The sequence below is a fragment of the Amblyomma mixtum genome, chromosome 10 (genome assembly GCF_055824585.1).
Source record: "Amblyomma mixtum isolate Tamu chromosome 10, ASM5582458v1, whole genome shotgun sequence".
Classification (NCBI taxonomy): Eukaryota; Metazoa; Arthropoda; class Arachnida; order Ixodida; family Ixodidae; genus Amblyomma; species Amblyomma mixtum.
In genome coordinates, this window is record NC_143021.1 from 147,839,405 (window position 1) to 147,853,288 (window position 13,884).

General features: G+C 46.5%; 1 protein-coding gene across 1 annotated transcript; it reads left to right on the forward strand.

Annotated features, from left to right (window-relative positions):
• The first annotated feature begins 967 nt into the window (after positions 1-967).
• Positions 968-13,195, forward strand: LOC149327267 (insulin-like). The gene is made up of 3 exons (XM_089563665.1): positions 968-1,001; positions 10,478-10,692; positions 12,794-13,195. The coding sequence occupies exons 2-3, from the start codon at positions 10,485-10,487 to the stop codon at positions 12,994-12,996; spliced, it is 411 nt and encodes a 136-aa protein (XP_089419791.1). The 5' UTR covers positions 968-1,001; positions 10,478-10,484; the 3' UTR covers positions 12,997-13,195.
• The last annotated feature ends 689 nt before the right edge of the window (positions 13,196-13,884 follow it).

Below are 13,884 nucleotides of genomic sequence, written 5' to 3' on the forward strand. Positions count from 1 at the left end.
GCCATTGCGCCCAATGTACCAGTCAGTGCGGCATTTGAACTACCAGTAGCTTGAAACGCAGAAGCCAACCCTCTCTTGGAGTACGCTCACGGCCAAGATTTTCATAAAGCTGTGTGTAGTGACCTGACATTTTCAGGGGCCTTACCTTAATTCTTTTAAGAAGGAATGTATTTTCAACCTAAATATTTGATACTGGCTTCAAGAAAGTTATTTTGGCCTTGCACATAATTTTTTACAAGAAGCCACAACGGTTTAAAATTATGACGTCAGGATTTGTCAGGTCAAGAGCCCAAGGATCGTATCTTTCCGTTTCGGAGATGCAGATGACTGTAAAAATAGATAAAAATGATATTGATGGCGGTAAAATCAGTCTAAATGGAACTGGCGCATAGCGTGCTACCGAAAACTAACTGTTCAGTAAAATTTTATTTAGTGTGCTTCTTAGCTGGCACACACTACCTTATTTGTGAAATCAAGGACGCTTAATTCACCTGAAAGAAAGAAACCACTGATGGGTGGAATCCACTACTACAAAAAGCAGCTAATTTACTTTCCACAGAACTGTGTGCATAGCTACTTAGAGTGTTGATAACAAAATGATATACGCCGGAAAGCAAGCATATCTTTTCATACGCCTTTCAAATCTTCCGCTATCTCTCGTAGTTCCTCGCAGGGCATAAACTAACCAGCCCACTTACCTCATTTCCGATATCCCCGCTGCCAACCTTCCGATCGCGTGCTCTGTCGTGCTCGGACAGGCCTCAAGTGGCGCTGCTGTTGCCGAGGTGCCTAGGGAGCGCCTAGGGAAAGCTGGAAATCGGGAGTCAGGCCCACTCCCCAGGCTAAGGTGACGTAAGCCGCTCCCGTGGCAACTAATCCGGCGGGCAGCACCGCCGTCGTGGTCTAGCCGGGCAGGCTAGGTATAAAAGCGCTCCGAGCAGCGCACGTGGCCCAAGCCCGGGTTCCACCAGCACCGGAGACCACTGGCCAGAACCCCAGAGGTAAGCACTGCGATGTGAGCACCCGAGCAAGGAGCCAGGGGAAACCGTACCTCGACACGGACTGCACTGGGATGTTGACAAATCGCTCGAATCTCCTTCCCCCGTAGTGCTTGTTCCACATCTCGGAAATGTTCTAGAAAGCTGGCTTGCATCGTATGAAGGATCATAGATCCAGTGCTATCCCTTTCACGCTAAGTGCAAAGGTGCTTTGTTTCTGCCGGCACTGACAACAGCGTTAATTTCATTTCCCGCAAACCGCATCCACACTTGCTGAACCGTTAACGATTAAAAGACCCGTACTACGCATTGTCATCTGGCTAAAATTTAGTTACGCGAGAAATGAGAGCAGTTAGCAATGTTAGCAGGCTTATCCTAGTTTTCTAGCTAGCTTCATGAACGCTGCATGCCTCCATGCGTACGTGGCGCACTTGCAGCAATATTATGTCGCTTAGGCGGCCACAGGCCAAGCTGTTCCATTTGTGAATCACAAGTAGTGTGGTCATATATCCCTTTGTTGTCTTCTTTCACTTGTTTTTATCGCTTTGCGCAGTTTCGTATCAGCGCAAATGCTTCACTAATTTGAAGGCGTGCACCACCTCATTGGATGCAAGAGCACGCGCAGCAACAAGGACTTCTGGGTGATCTAGAGAATGAATTGAAAATGAAATAAATTCAGAATGAAAGAATGAACTGTAAATAGCTGTCATCCTTCAGGAATGACTCGTGTATTGCTTTAGATGACATTTCGGCTCTTCACTCCGAGCATGTAGATATTAGATTTAGATTCGATTAAGTACGCAAGTAGTAGATTTAGTTCTGTTATCCCCTGTTCTTCGAGCGATGCCTGCGGGTGACCGTAGGCATTAATGGCTTGGGGATTCGTAGCATTGCCAAGCCATTGGTAATTCAAAAATAATCTCACCACTGCATCATCGTCTCACCAACGAGGGTGAAGCGTTACCGTACGGGCCAATTGGAGTGTTTCGTCAGTGGTCTCGGGACAAATGTCATATCTGTGTGTGGTCTCTCTGCCTGAAAAGGTGACTTAACCTGGTGTCACCATCGGATCTTTACCAACGGTCAGAGCAAGAACTGTAGAACTATTTCTCTTCCTAGAAACATAGTTCACTGTTCAACAATGGCATCTCGTGAAGTGTTAGTGAAAATAACGTGCTTCTCACTATCATCGTCGAAATCTATCACCGTTAAAAGCATGCGAATAATCCTTGGTTGCTGCTACCGTCCCCCGAACGCTCCAGCTTCTTTTGTTGACAATCTTTAGGACGCCATGAATTCAGTGGTTCCTCGTTATCCCTCAGCCCCCATTGTTCTTCTCGGGGATTTTAATTTTCCTAATATCATCTGGTCTGGTCCTTATCCCCGGCTCAAATCAACGTCTTCACAGTGCCAAGATTTCCTAGATTTCTGTTCAGCTTTTCATCTAACACAAGTTGTAACGTGCTCCACAAGATACAATGCAGAGTCAAGTAATACGCTGGATTTAATACTTTGTACACACCCGGATTTCGTATCTCCTATCACCTACTTACCTGGCTTGAGTGATCACTCACTGCTTCATTTCGACCTCACCATTTCCATCCAACGTGGTAGTTCAGTGGTGAAACCAATTCGTGATTACAAAAAAGGAAATTTTGATGCTATAAACTTTAAGCTGGCCATTTATTTGGACTCGTATCTTGCAGAATTCGACCAGCGAAGTGTCCAAGAAAACTGGGACCTCTTTTGCAATAAAATAAAGGAACTCGCGAATGCACATGTACCATTAAAACATATCCGGTGTAACTCAAATGCTCCATGGTACACGAACACACTCAGACGCCTTTCCAACAAAAAAAAAGACTTTTCCGTTCCGCAAAGCGTCTGAACAGTGCCGATCGCTGGGAAGCGTACTGGATGGCTGAAGTTCATTACCTCAAAGCGGTGCGTGACGCTAAAGACTTCTTCTTTAATAACACTCTTCCTTCAATGTTAAGAAACAGTCCGGGAAAATTTTGGAATATTGTTAATTCACGCGACAATAGTGCAATTTCGCTTAACAATGACGACGGTGAACCCCCTGTCGTCATCTGAGTATGCCTGTACATTGAATAATGTGTTTTCCAAGAACTTTCCTTATCAACTGGAAGTACGCTTGAAACTACTTTACAATATAATTTTCCTCCGATGCCTCCCATTGTCGTTGATCCTGCTGGAATTGTAAATTTAATTGATTCATTAAAAGTTTCCTCCTCGTGTGGCAGTGATGGCATCAATTCTAAGTTCTTGAAACAAACCAAAATGTACTCGTCTGTATTTCTTGCTAAACTATTCCAGCAGTCGCTCGACCAAGGGATTTCGCCGATGGACTGGAAAGTCGGGAAGGTGGTTCCTCTTCATAAATCAGTAGCAAATCATCCCCTTTAAATTATCGACCCATATCACTAACCAGTATTCCGTGTAAATTATTGGAGCACATATTATATTCCCATATCTATCATTTTTTGCACTCCAATTCCTTTTTTACATCTGTTCAACATGGCTTTCGCCCTTCCTTCTCATGCGAAACTCACTTCTTCATTTCACGCATTCATTACACAGCATACTTGATCGGAATTCGCAGGCAGACTGAATATTTCTGGACTTTTGCAAGGCCTTTGATAAAGTACATCATAAGCTCTTAATGACTAAACTGTCTGCTCTGAATCTTGATCGTGCGGTACTAAACTGGCTTGAACATTTTCTGATTAATCGCTCCCAGTACGTCTTTATTAACGATTGTAATTCTTCCTTAACCGGAGTAACATCAGGCGTGCCCCAAGGCTCCGTTTTAGGGCCACTTTTATTTCTAATATACATTAACGACTTGCCAAGCTGCGTCTCTTCTTGCATGCACTTATACGCTGACGACTGTGTCATTTATCGCGAGGTTCGTAATGATGATGACATACTAATTCTTAAGTCCGATTTAAGTAACATTGCTCTTTGGTGCAGAAAATGGCGCATGGAACTAAACATTAACAAATGTAAAATAATGCGTGTCTCTCGACAAGGTGAATGTACCTCGGTGTACACACTTTACAACACTCCACTTGAGTCCGTGCCTTCATATAAATACCTTGGCCTAACCATTTCTTCCACATTAAACTGGAAAGCTCACACTGACCATATTATTGGCAACGCCAATCGCACCTTAGGATACTTAAGACGTAATTTCAGTAAAGCCCAACTTTATTAAAGCTTCTTCTTTATAAAACCCTTATCCGACCCAAACTCGAATATGCTGCCTCCATCTGGGATTCTAATCACATCACTTTATCTCATGCTGTTGAAATGGTGCAGAATAATGCTATTCGATTTGGACTTTCTAACTATAACCGAACAGCCAGCATAACGTTAATGAGGTCTAATGTCGGTTTGCCGTGTCTGTCTTTGCGCCGTAAAATTTTTCGCATTTGCTTGTTTCATAAAATTTTCTACCATGAGTCTCTACATAGTGAATTCATTATGTCGCCTAGCTACCGCTCCTCACGTGTCGTCCATCGCAACAAGGTTGCTCTTCCTAATTGCCGCACTAACACCTTTTATTATTCATTCTTGCCAAACACATCTAAAGACTGGAACCACCTTCCCGCTGAGATCGCATCCATATCAGACCACACTCTTTTCAGGCAAGCATTGTCCAATCATTTTTGTGATGTCACCTAAGAGTTTATTAGTGCCTTTTTTCCTTTCTGCCGTTTTTTTTTGTTGTTGTTATTGTTATTCATGTATTGTGTTGCTTTTCGATTTACTTTTCTAGTCCAATTATGTTCGTTTTCTCGCTTTTTTAGCCTTTCACGCTGTATGTTTTATTTTGTATTTTGTACTATATACCTGCCGCTTTCATGTTCTGTTGTTTGCTTTTTGTAACCCACTCCCCTCTGCAATGCTTCGGCGATTGAGGGTATGCGAATTAAATAAATAAATAAATAAATAAGCTTGGAATCCGGACTTCGACGACATAGCGAACAGCTACCCTCTCAGGCGGGCGCTTCGCATTATCGTATCTTTTTTTTCCTCTAGGGGCATCCATGATGCGTACAGTCTTTGTCAAAAGTAACCAGGCTGCATGGTTTGCTTCTGATTCGTATAGTAGAACCCTCACGTCTTCTCTAAAGATCAAAAATTTAGGGGGCACTTTGACTGTCTAAAGTGCGTAGAGGCGGAAGCGTTTTCCGCACCACCTTCGCTGCTTCTGTGGCACTGGTGGCGTCACATATAATTGAGTACTAATTACTAAGTGATGACAAATCACTAATTAATGGTTAATTACTTATTAATGTCTGAATACTAATTAACTGCTAATTAATGACGCTTAACTTTCGCCATTAGGAGTGGAACGCGACAGCGTGTTGTCGCTGCCAGGGAGTCACGGAAACCCACCACCCATTCGGCGCGATGCCTTGCCTTTTGAACGCAACGGTTTTGGAAATGGCGCTGTAATTCTCTGTCATCTCGGTGGTCACCTTAACCGCACCGTAGAGGAAGGGAGGAAGTGGGAGTGAAAGAAGATAGATAAAGAGGAGCCGTAATGAAGAAAATGAAAATTGTATTTGAGGAAAGGAAATTACGCAGTAACTGCCTCACATATCTCGGTGGACACCCGTCAAAATTCAGGGGGACACTTTTCTGACCTAGAGTGTGGTCACTGATGATTGGTTTGGTTTGGTTTATGGGGTTTAACGTCCCAAAGCGACTAAGGCTATGAGAGACGTCGTAGTGGAGGGCTCCCGAAATTTCGACCGTTCTTCGGGTTCGGGGTTCTTTAACGTTCGGGGTTAAAGAACCTTTCGGGGTTCTTTAACGTGCAATGACATTGCACAGTACACGGGCCTCTAGAATTTCTCCTCCAAAGAAATTCAACCGCCGCGGCCCGGATCGAACCCGCGTATTCGTCACTGATGAGTGGAACGCGACAGCGTCTTGCAACGCTGCCAAGGAGTCCATAGAACGCCATTGCCCATTCGGTTCTACGCCTCGCTCGTCGGTAAATTGGTTTTTTAGGAAAGGAAATGTATCTGTCTCTCATTTGTCGGTGGACACCTAAACCTCGCCGGAAGGGAAGGGAGGAGGATGAGAGTGAGCGAAGACACCGTATTCACTAGACGCGCCTTTTTTCGGGTTAGGGGGTTTATGTAGTTTAACGTCCCAAAGCGACTAAGGCTATGAGAGACGCCGTAGTGGAGGGCTCCGGAAATTTCGATCACCTGGGGTTCTTTAACGTGCACTGACATCGCACAGTGCACGGGCCTCTAGAATTTCATCTCCAAAGAAATTCAACCGCCGCGGCCGGGATCGAACCCGCGTCTTTCGGGTCAGCAGCCGAGCACCATAACCACTGAGCCACCGCGGCGGCTTTTTTCATTTCAAACCATCGAGCTGGCATGGCGAAGTGGATAGCATGCTCGTCTCGCACGCCGAAGACCGGGGTTCGATTCCCGAGCTCGACCAATTTCCAACTCGCTTTTATTTATTTATATGGCCTGACTAGAACAGCTATTTAGACTAAGTAATTAAGCAATTAACTAAGCTCAGTCCCACTTGGAGCATCACTATACGATCCCTTCAATTGGTTGCATGGTTACTAGCCAAAGTACAATTTTCCCCGTTTGAAATTCACGCACTGTGACGTCACGACCATTTCCACCAATTGAAAAGCGTGACATTTCTGTCTACAACTGCTGGTTACAACGATGAGACATTAAAGGCTTCCGCCTTAAAAACTTATTTGAAGGTGAGGGCAGGGGTTCTCCTTACCATACAGAGATTTAGAGCTTGAGGGTTGGCATATAATAGCTTTACTATACGACTGAGAAGTAAGCCGTGCAAGCCGTGCAGCCTGGTTACTTTTGACAAAGACTGTGCATTAATTTGACAAAACGCCTCAGTTTTATTAATCGCTGTGGCAGCCGTGACCGGCTCGGTCTTTCACCAGACCAGAGGTTTCGACCAGAGCTGTGTTCATCTCCACCTATCTTTGCGCAGTGAGGAAATGTCGTCCGAAGTGCACAAATGTTGCACTAGGTGGTGTCCGGAGGAGTTTGGTACGCGACTCACGTGGTGAAAGACCGAGTTACCGGCGAACGAAGACTTCTGTGTGGCGCAAAGCGGGATCCAGTAGACCCCCTTAAGACCAGGCTACACAACATGAGAAACCTATTGACGTAGCGTGCATGCGGACCATGGAAAGCAGTTATGGCAGTGCTGAGCCGGAGACAGTTACGGCCGTGAGTACAGTGACACCGGCGCTAGGGGCGTCGGGGCTCTCTGATTTCAAACGCTTACGAGCGAGTCATTGATGCGGGAAAGGGAAGACCGCGTGTGCTGTGCCTCAGAATTGCGGCCAAAGGCGGAGAGAAGGAAATTAGCGCCAAAGATGTCGGATCAGAGTGATGGTTTTAGGCGTACTCTAGTACAGACCTGTTCTGTTCCTTATTAGCGAAAGGCACGGAATTCAAGGCCTGCATCGCGGACACCCAGAGGTGGTATACACTCTATCAGCGGCAAACTAATACGCTAATTTTGACTCAGTATTATCTGCAGCAGTTTTTTTCTGTTGCCTACTGCTTAGATATGTCGATGCAAAATTTTAGCAACCGCCGCGGTGCCTCAGTGGTTATGGCGCTCGGCTGCTGATCCGAAAGACGCGGATTCGATCCCGGCCGCGGCGATGGAATTTCGATGGAGGTGAAATTATAGAAGCCTGTGCACTGTGCGATGTCAGCGCTTGTTAAATTGGCTCAGAAAGGCCCTGAAATAATATTGCAGTGTAACTGAGATGCTCAAGCACGCAGCGTCACAAATATTGTCCAGCAAAAATGTTTTTAATGCGATCTGTAGGAGCTCAGTTCTCTGTAGTCAAAATTTATATTTCATTGTCTTCGCGCCCTTGCCTCTCGTATCGTATCTACGCTGAAAACTCGGCGCCCCACTACCGGCCCCACCTCCGGAGGCGGAGCTTCCTGACCCTCCGCGGCTACGCGGCTTCTGATTGGCCGTGTCCATGGTAGCTGCCTGACGTCTGAAAGAATCGAACCAATAGCCAGCTCTAAACATCGGTACACATGTGCGTGCGACGAAGGAGGGTGCGAGGTTGAAAAAGTCCCTGGAAAGGTCTCGCCAACTTTCGCGCGTGATTGTGGGTTCCCAGCTGCGTCTAAAAGTACATTATTGGCTAAGGTGCTCATGACAATACAATGCAGTGCATGAGCAAGTTGATGTTCTCACGTAGCAAGGTGTTTCTGAGCCCCTTTAAAGAACCCCAGGTGGTCACTGCGGCCTCCCTCACAGCCTGAGCCGCTTTGACAATTCGAACCGCCATTAACCATGAACCAAAGCAATAATTTAGCTTTTTAATAAACTCATATAATAGACTAACATTTCATCATAGTATATAACTTACGCCAATTTGTCTATGATATATTTGCGGGATCAGGTACTGCTAGGCGATTAACCTGAAACTATAGCCAACTACTAACACTACTAACTATGTTAGCCAGAAATTCTCAAGGAGAGGGTCACCAGCCCGTTAGCGCTTCCTCTGGCGTGCCTGCGTCGCTGCGCTGCCGACGTGTGTGGGCCACAGACTTCGCCGCAGTGCAATATGCGGCTGGGAAGCCTTCAATGCTCGTGGAGTTTAAATGAAATCTCGTTGTACTTATATGTGTGCCGCCGACATGTGGCGTATTCGAGGGCATGAATTATTGGGATTCGCCAATGTTTCCGACATGCAAATGACAGGTTTCAATGAAACCTGCTGAGGTTCCATCGATTTTTTTTTAAGGGCTATAAACTTGCCTGGTTAGTTGGAAAATGGCGCTTGAATAATTGCTGTACTTGGGCAAAGTCACGTACTAGCGTTCCCCGGTTGGTATGGCCTTGCCATACAAAACTTTTTCTGATATACGTTACAGCTGTTACTCTCACTGAGTCACTAATTCATAGTGACTAAGGATTTTACAGAACGATTTATCACGCTGGATATACTGAATATATATGCTATATATATATATATATATATATATATATATATATATATATATAGCATATATATTGCACATCAGCTCAGTATCGTTAGTATGCAGTTATTATTCAACCCAAGCCGCAGGACGCGCTGAGGGCTGGGCAATCGCATGCACGTGGTTACTTGCACGGACATAATCTAATACTCTGTAGAATGAACGCAATACAACGAACTGCAATACAAGAAGGGCAACAACTGATTTCAAGAGCAGCGGGAGTAAACACGCACAGGTGGCTAAGTACATTGCGGCGGGGACTGTAGCGGTACCCACCATCCGACCGGGTTTACGAACTCGGCCAGCGGCCCATTGGGGCTGGGCTGTCGTTTGAAGGCCCGCGTGAGTGATCGTACCCTGTACGGTTCATTGTCCCCGAGAGGGACGCCGCCACCCACTAGCACCGAGTCCCGTTCCACTCCCGTTAAGTGTCGCCTTTAAAAAAAATTGCGACGACTTTCTGATCATATATTCAACCAATTATGCATTCATCGAGTGCGCAACAGGAGATTAAATTTTGCGGGGCGCGGGTGTGTGGAAAAGAAAATGTTTCTGCACATTCAGGCAAAATAATTCGCACGAAATTCTGAAAGCAAGATGTGGCCGATGCGCTTCATCTTTTTCAGTCCGAAAACACAACTTTACGAAGGCCTAACCGGCTCACGGAATTTTTCTCAATCTTGACCTTCAAAGTGACCTTGGCAAAAGGTAGCATAGCAACAGTCTATGCAGAAATAAAATAAATTTCCAAGCCACGGTAGCGCGAAAAGAGCAGCTCCACTTGTCACTTCTGGAGAACACTGTGCTATCGCTGCAGCCTATCCCAACTCGTGTTAACATGCTACACATTCTTTCGCTATGCATTGCACATCGTTTTATTCTTAAACTTACACTTTCGGCGCGAGAAGATCAGGTCAGCTTACCCTCGATCAGAGCTTAAACTGTGTCTGATATCGTCGCCAGAGGCACCGAAGTCCAAGCAAAGGCAAACCACGGGCCAACAAGGATTAACACATGCTTTTGCACGTATACTCGCTTTGGCTATTTTAAAACATTCCCCCTTTTTTTTCTCTCACAAACATAGCCCACTAAATTTTGTCCTCGATTCTACCCGTTTCGGCCCCTGACGGTAGTGTAGACACTGTTGGCTCCTTTACTCCGATTGATAGCTCGGTCAGAGAGCGCATTGGCATCTAACAATGCTGGGAACGAAGCTTAGTGTAGAATGCGTGCGGATAATGCCGCATGTGTCACTTCCAAACGCTCAGATGTCAAGGCAGGGTAAGGTGTGTGAACAGCTAATACTGCAAAATTAAATGGAGTTGCCCTCAGCGTGTCTTTCAGTTACCCGCTGTTTAGCAACGGCGGTAGCAGCACAAGCGACAGGTCAAGTTCAGTGCGTGGCGCCACCTATTGCAGGGCAAGCATGGCCTCCTCTTCCTGCAACTTAGTTCCTGTGGCATTGTGCGCCCTGCTGCTGTTGTGCGCCGCCACGCTAGCCTCATCGTCTGCGATGGAGAAGCGGGCCCATTTGTGCGGCAAGGAGCTGGTGGAGGCCTTGGAGGCCCTGTGCGCTGGCGTGATCTATGACCCCAAGGCGAAGAGGATCTCCAACCGCCCAGCAATGCCCTTCCGTGAGTATACTGCACCGGCGATGCCAGGAGGCGTTGCTTTAGGTCCTAGTTTCATCGAGCAAAAACAGTTCACCAGTTCCCCCTTCTGGTACGACAAGCTATTAGCTCCAGCTGCTTCGCGATATAGTTAAGTGAATGATGACGTATACGCAAAACTGGCAGTGCCACTTAATGCATGTGACCTGCCACGCCACTGAACTGTACGAGCAATTACAAATACACGTCGGAGTATTCTGTTAATAATTGACCGCAGTCGTGGCATGGAGGAAGTGCACACAGCAGCGTGTTTCTGGGTGGCTCCCTAGTTCAAATTCGGTTGCCCGAGTTGGCTTTCGCCCAAGAGTGGATACCAATGTAGAGTGGCTGTGCACCCGGGCCGGAAGCTTTTAAAGCAACACTGCTCAGGATCCTACTCAGCGGCAAGTTGGGCGTCGACGTTTGTAGAAAAGCAGGCGGCCCACCTGTCATCTCGGTCACCTAACCGTCTGACATTATCACCGCCTGCCGTGGCAAGCTGCAACCTGCCCAACGTATTGGCCCGGAAGCTTTTAAAGCGATCGCGTTAAGAATCCGCTTCAGCGGTTAAGTTGCTTTCGGCTTTCGGAAAAAGCTGCTACCTCAACTGCCACCTCGGTCACGTGACCATATGACATCACCACTGCCTGCCTTGCCGTGGCAAGTGGGAACCTGCCCACCGTGGGAGTTGAATAAATTATTGTTCACGAGAGTTTGTTAAGGAATGGCAACATCGGTCTCACAAGGCCCATCGGTAACTATATTTGAAACAGCCACCTGCCGAGGATGCGGCGCCTCGCTTAACCACTTCTCAATGAGTGGTTCGAGGACGCCCCGCCAACTATGATGTAAAGTAGAGAACAACCAATTATGAATATATGGCCATGCAGGCGCAACCAAGCTTACAGAGACGGAGTACTTACGTGGGACGTTAACGGCCGTGTGACGGTGAAAGAAAGAACAGTGTCCTGAATGCGAAGAGGGCTCCAGTCCGCTTAATGTAGCCATTAACACCATCCTTCCACACTCTTAAAGGTGCACTAAAGAGGAATCTGAACTCGTCTATGTACCGCCGGAACTCGATAAACACGTTTCGAGCATTCTTAGAAACTGCGAATTATTCAAGAGAGGAATAAGCTGGGCTAGTTGGTACAATACTTGCGTAAATACAGCGCAGCAGACGGGACCAAGAAGAGACAACACACAGACACAGTAGCGCCTGTGTATGTGCGTTCTCTCGTCTTGGTCCCGTCTGCTGCGCTGTTTTTATGCGAATTATTGTCCTCTGCGACCGATTCCCATAATTTAAATCAGATTATACGTCCCGGCTCCCGCCTTTTTTTTCATCTCACAGCAGAGGGTAGGAGGAGTCAACTAAAACGTCGAGTGCCTTTCAGGCAGTGGCGTGACGTGTTAGCGTCCTCTTTTATTTTGTTTATACCATTCTGTCAGTAAATAAACCCATTCAGAGCCTATACTCTATAGCCGCAAATTAGGACCAAGGGAAATGAAAACACGCGTGGACTCTTTGATTTCAGCGACCGCTACGTATCACTCCACCGATGACAGAGCAAGCCGCCACGGGACTCGCTGAAAGGTTGCTTGACTTGTCCTACCGTCTGCAGCGAGTTCAAGAAAAGGCAGGAGCAGGGACGTTGAATCCAAGTTATGTTATGGAAATCGGCCGGACAGGAGAATAATTCGAAGTTCCTAAGAATGCTTGGAACCTGTAGATTGAGCTCCGGCGGCAATAAGACGAGTTCAGCTTCCTCTTCAGAGCAGCTTTAAGGCAGAGCTCTAATGTCCGCTAAATATTTTTTTGCGTATGTGCATAGTTGTATGTGCATAGTAAGTAGTATGTGCATAGTGTTGCAGCCACCGTCTGAACTTCATCTCCGTTAACGGGTGATGAAGACGTGGTAGCTATCAGATACAGTGGACTAAGATGCGAACCATGTTAGGCGAAAGGCAAGGGTCTAATCTGAAGCCATCCTGCAGAATTCAGTGTACTTGTGTTACGGCTAGGTGGCGGAGAAAACCGAAGGCCAGGCTAGTACCATGACTTAAACCACTCCTTTTTTCGCAGTGCCTCCCTGGGTGTCCCTTCTGGACGACGGCAGTCCCAGACTTGGCTTCCTGGATGGCAAGACGGCGCTGCAGCTACTTCGGCCATCCGCACACTTTGGTCGCCAGACGCGCGGCATCGTAGAGGAATGCTGCCACAAGAGCTGCTCCCTCTCCCAGCTCTACTCCTACTGCGGCCTGGTCAAGTCCGCTGGCGATGAGTAAATGGTGCAAAAACAGAGAGCCCTCCGTCCAAGGTCTCCAGAATCTCACTGCGCTTCCCGTGTGACGCCGGGTTGCATAGCACATATTCGATGCTATCGTGCACCGCACCTCGCCGCTAATGCGACAGTCACGACTGAAAAGCATCTAAACGACGCCTAGGACATGTCAACTTCTACTGAGAAGCGCAGCCTTTTGCGTTTCGAATAGCACCGGAATTTGTACTGCTATAAACTCAAGTTCACATTCGACGTGATATTCCTTCCGAAGTATTATTTTTGGTGATGATTGTATATTAGGCCTCAATACCATGTGGTGTCCTTTCTTTTTCTCCCAATTGAGGGTATTCCCTTTGTGCCTTTGTATGAAGGTAATTATTGAAACCTGACAGTTTACTCTGAAAGAACACTGGCTGTGTTGTCACTAAAAAGCACCGGTAACGACGGCTATCTTCTAAGGTTTAAGACTGCACGTTGTTGGGCGAGTCGCTGGTGTATACTTAATCAAGGGAAATGCGAAAAAAAAAAGACACGGACGAGAAGAACCGCCCTTGTCTCTTCTCGTTCATGTCTTCTGTTGGGAATTTTACTTGCTTAAGTACCCTCCAAGGGTAGGATTACGGTGCAGCAAAACGACCTTTAGTGGCGTAGGGAGTCCCAGCGTAACCACTGAACAATTTGAGCGATTGTTACTTATTGTGACAATGGTAGTTTTTCCTATTTAAATGGGCTTAGGCCACGCGAGGCTTAATATATTTAATGTGAACTTTTCTATCTGTAACACTAGATACGGTACATTAAGAGGCATGGAATGGCTAGATGTGTAATTGAAAAAGTGGATCGAAAAACAAGCTACTGACAAAACCATTGAAAACAGGGAGTGACATCAACC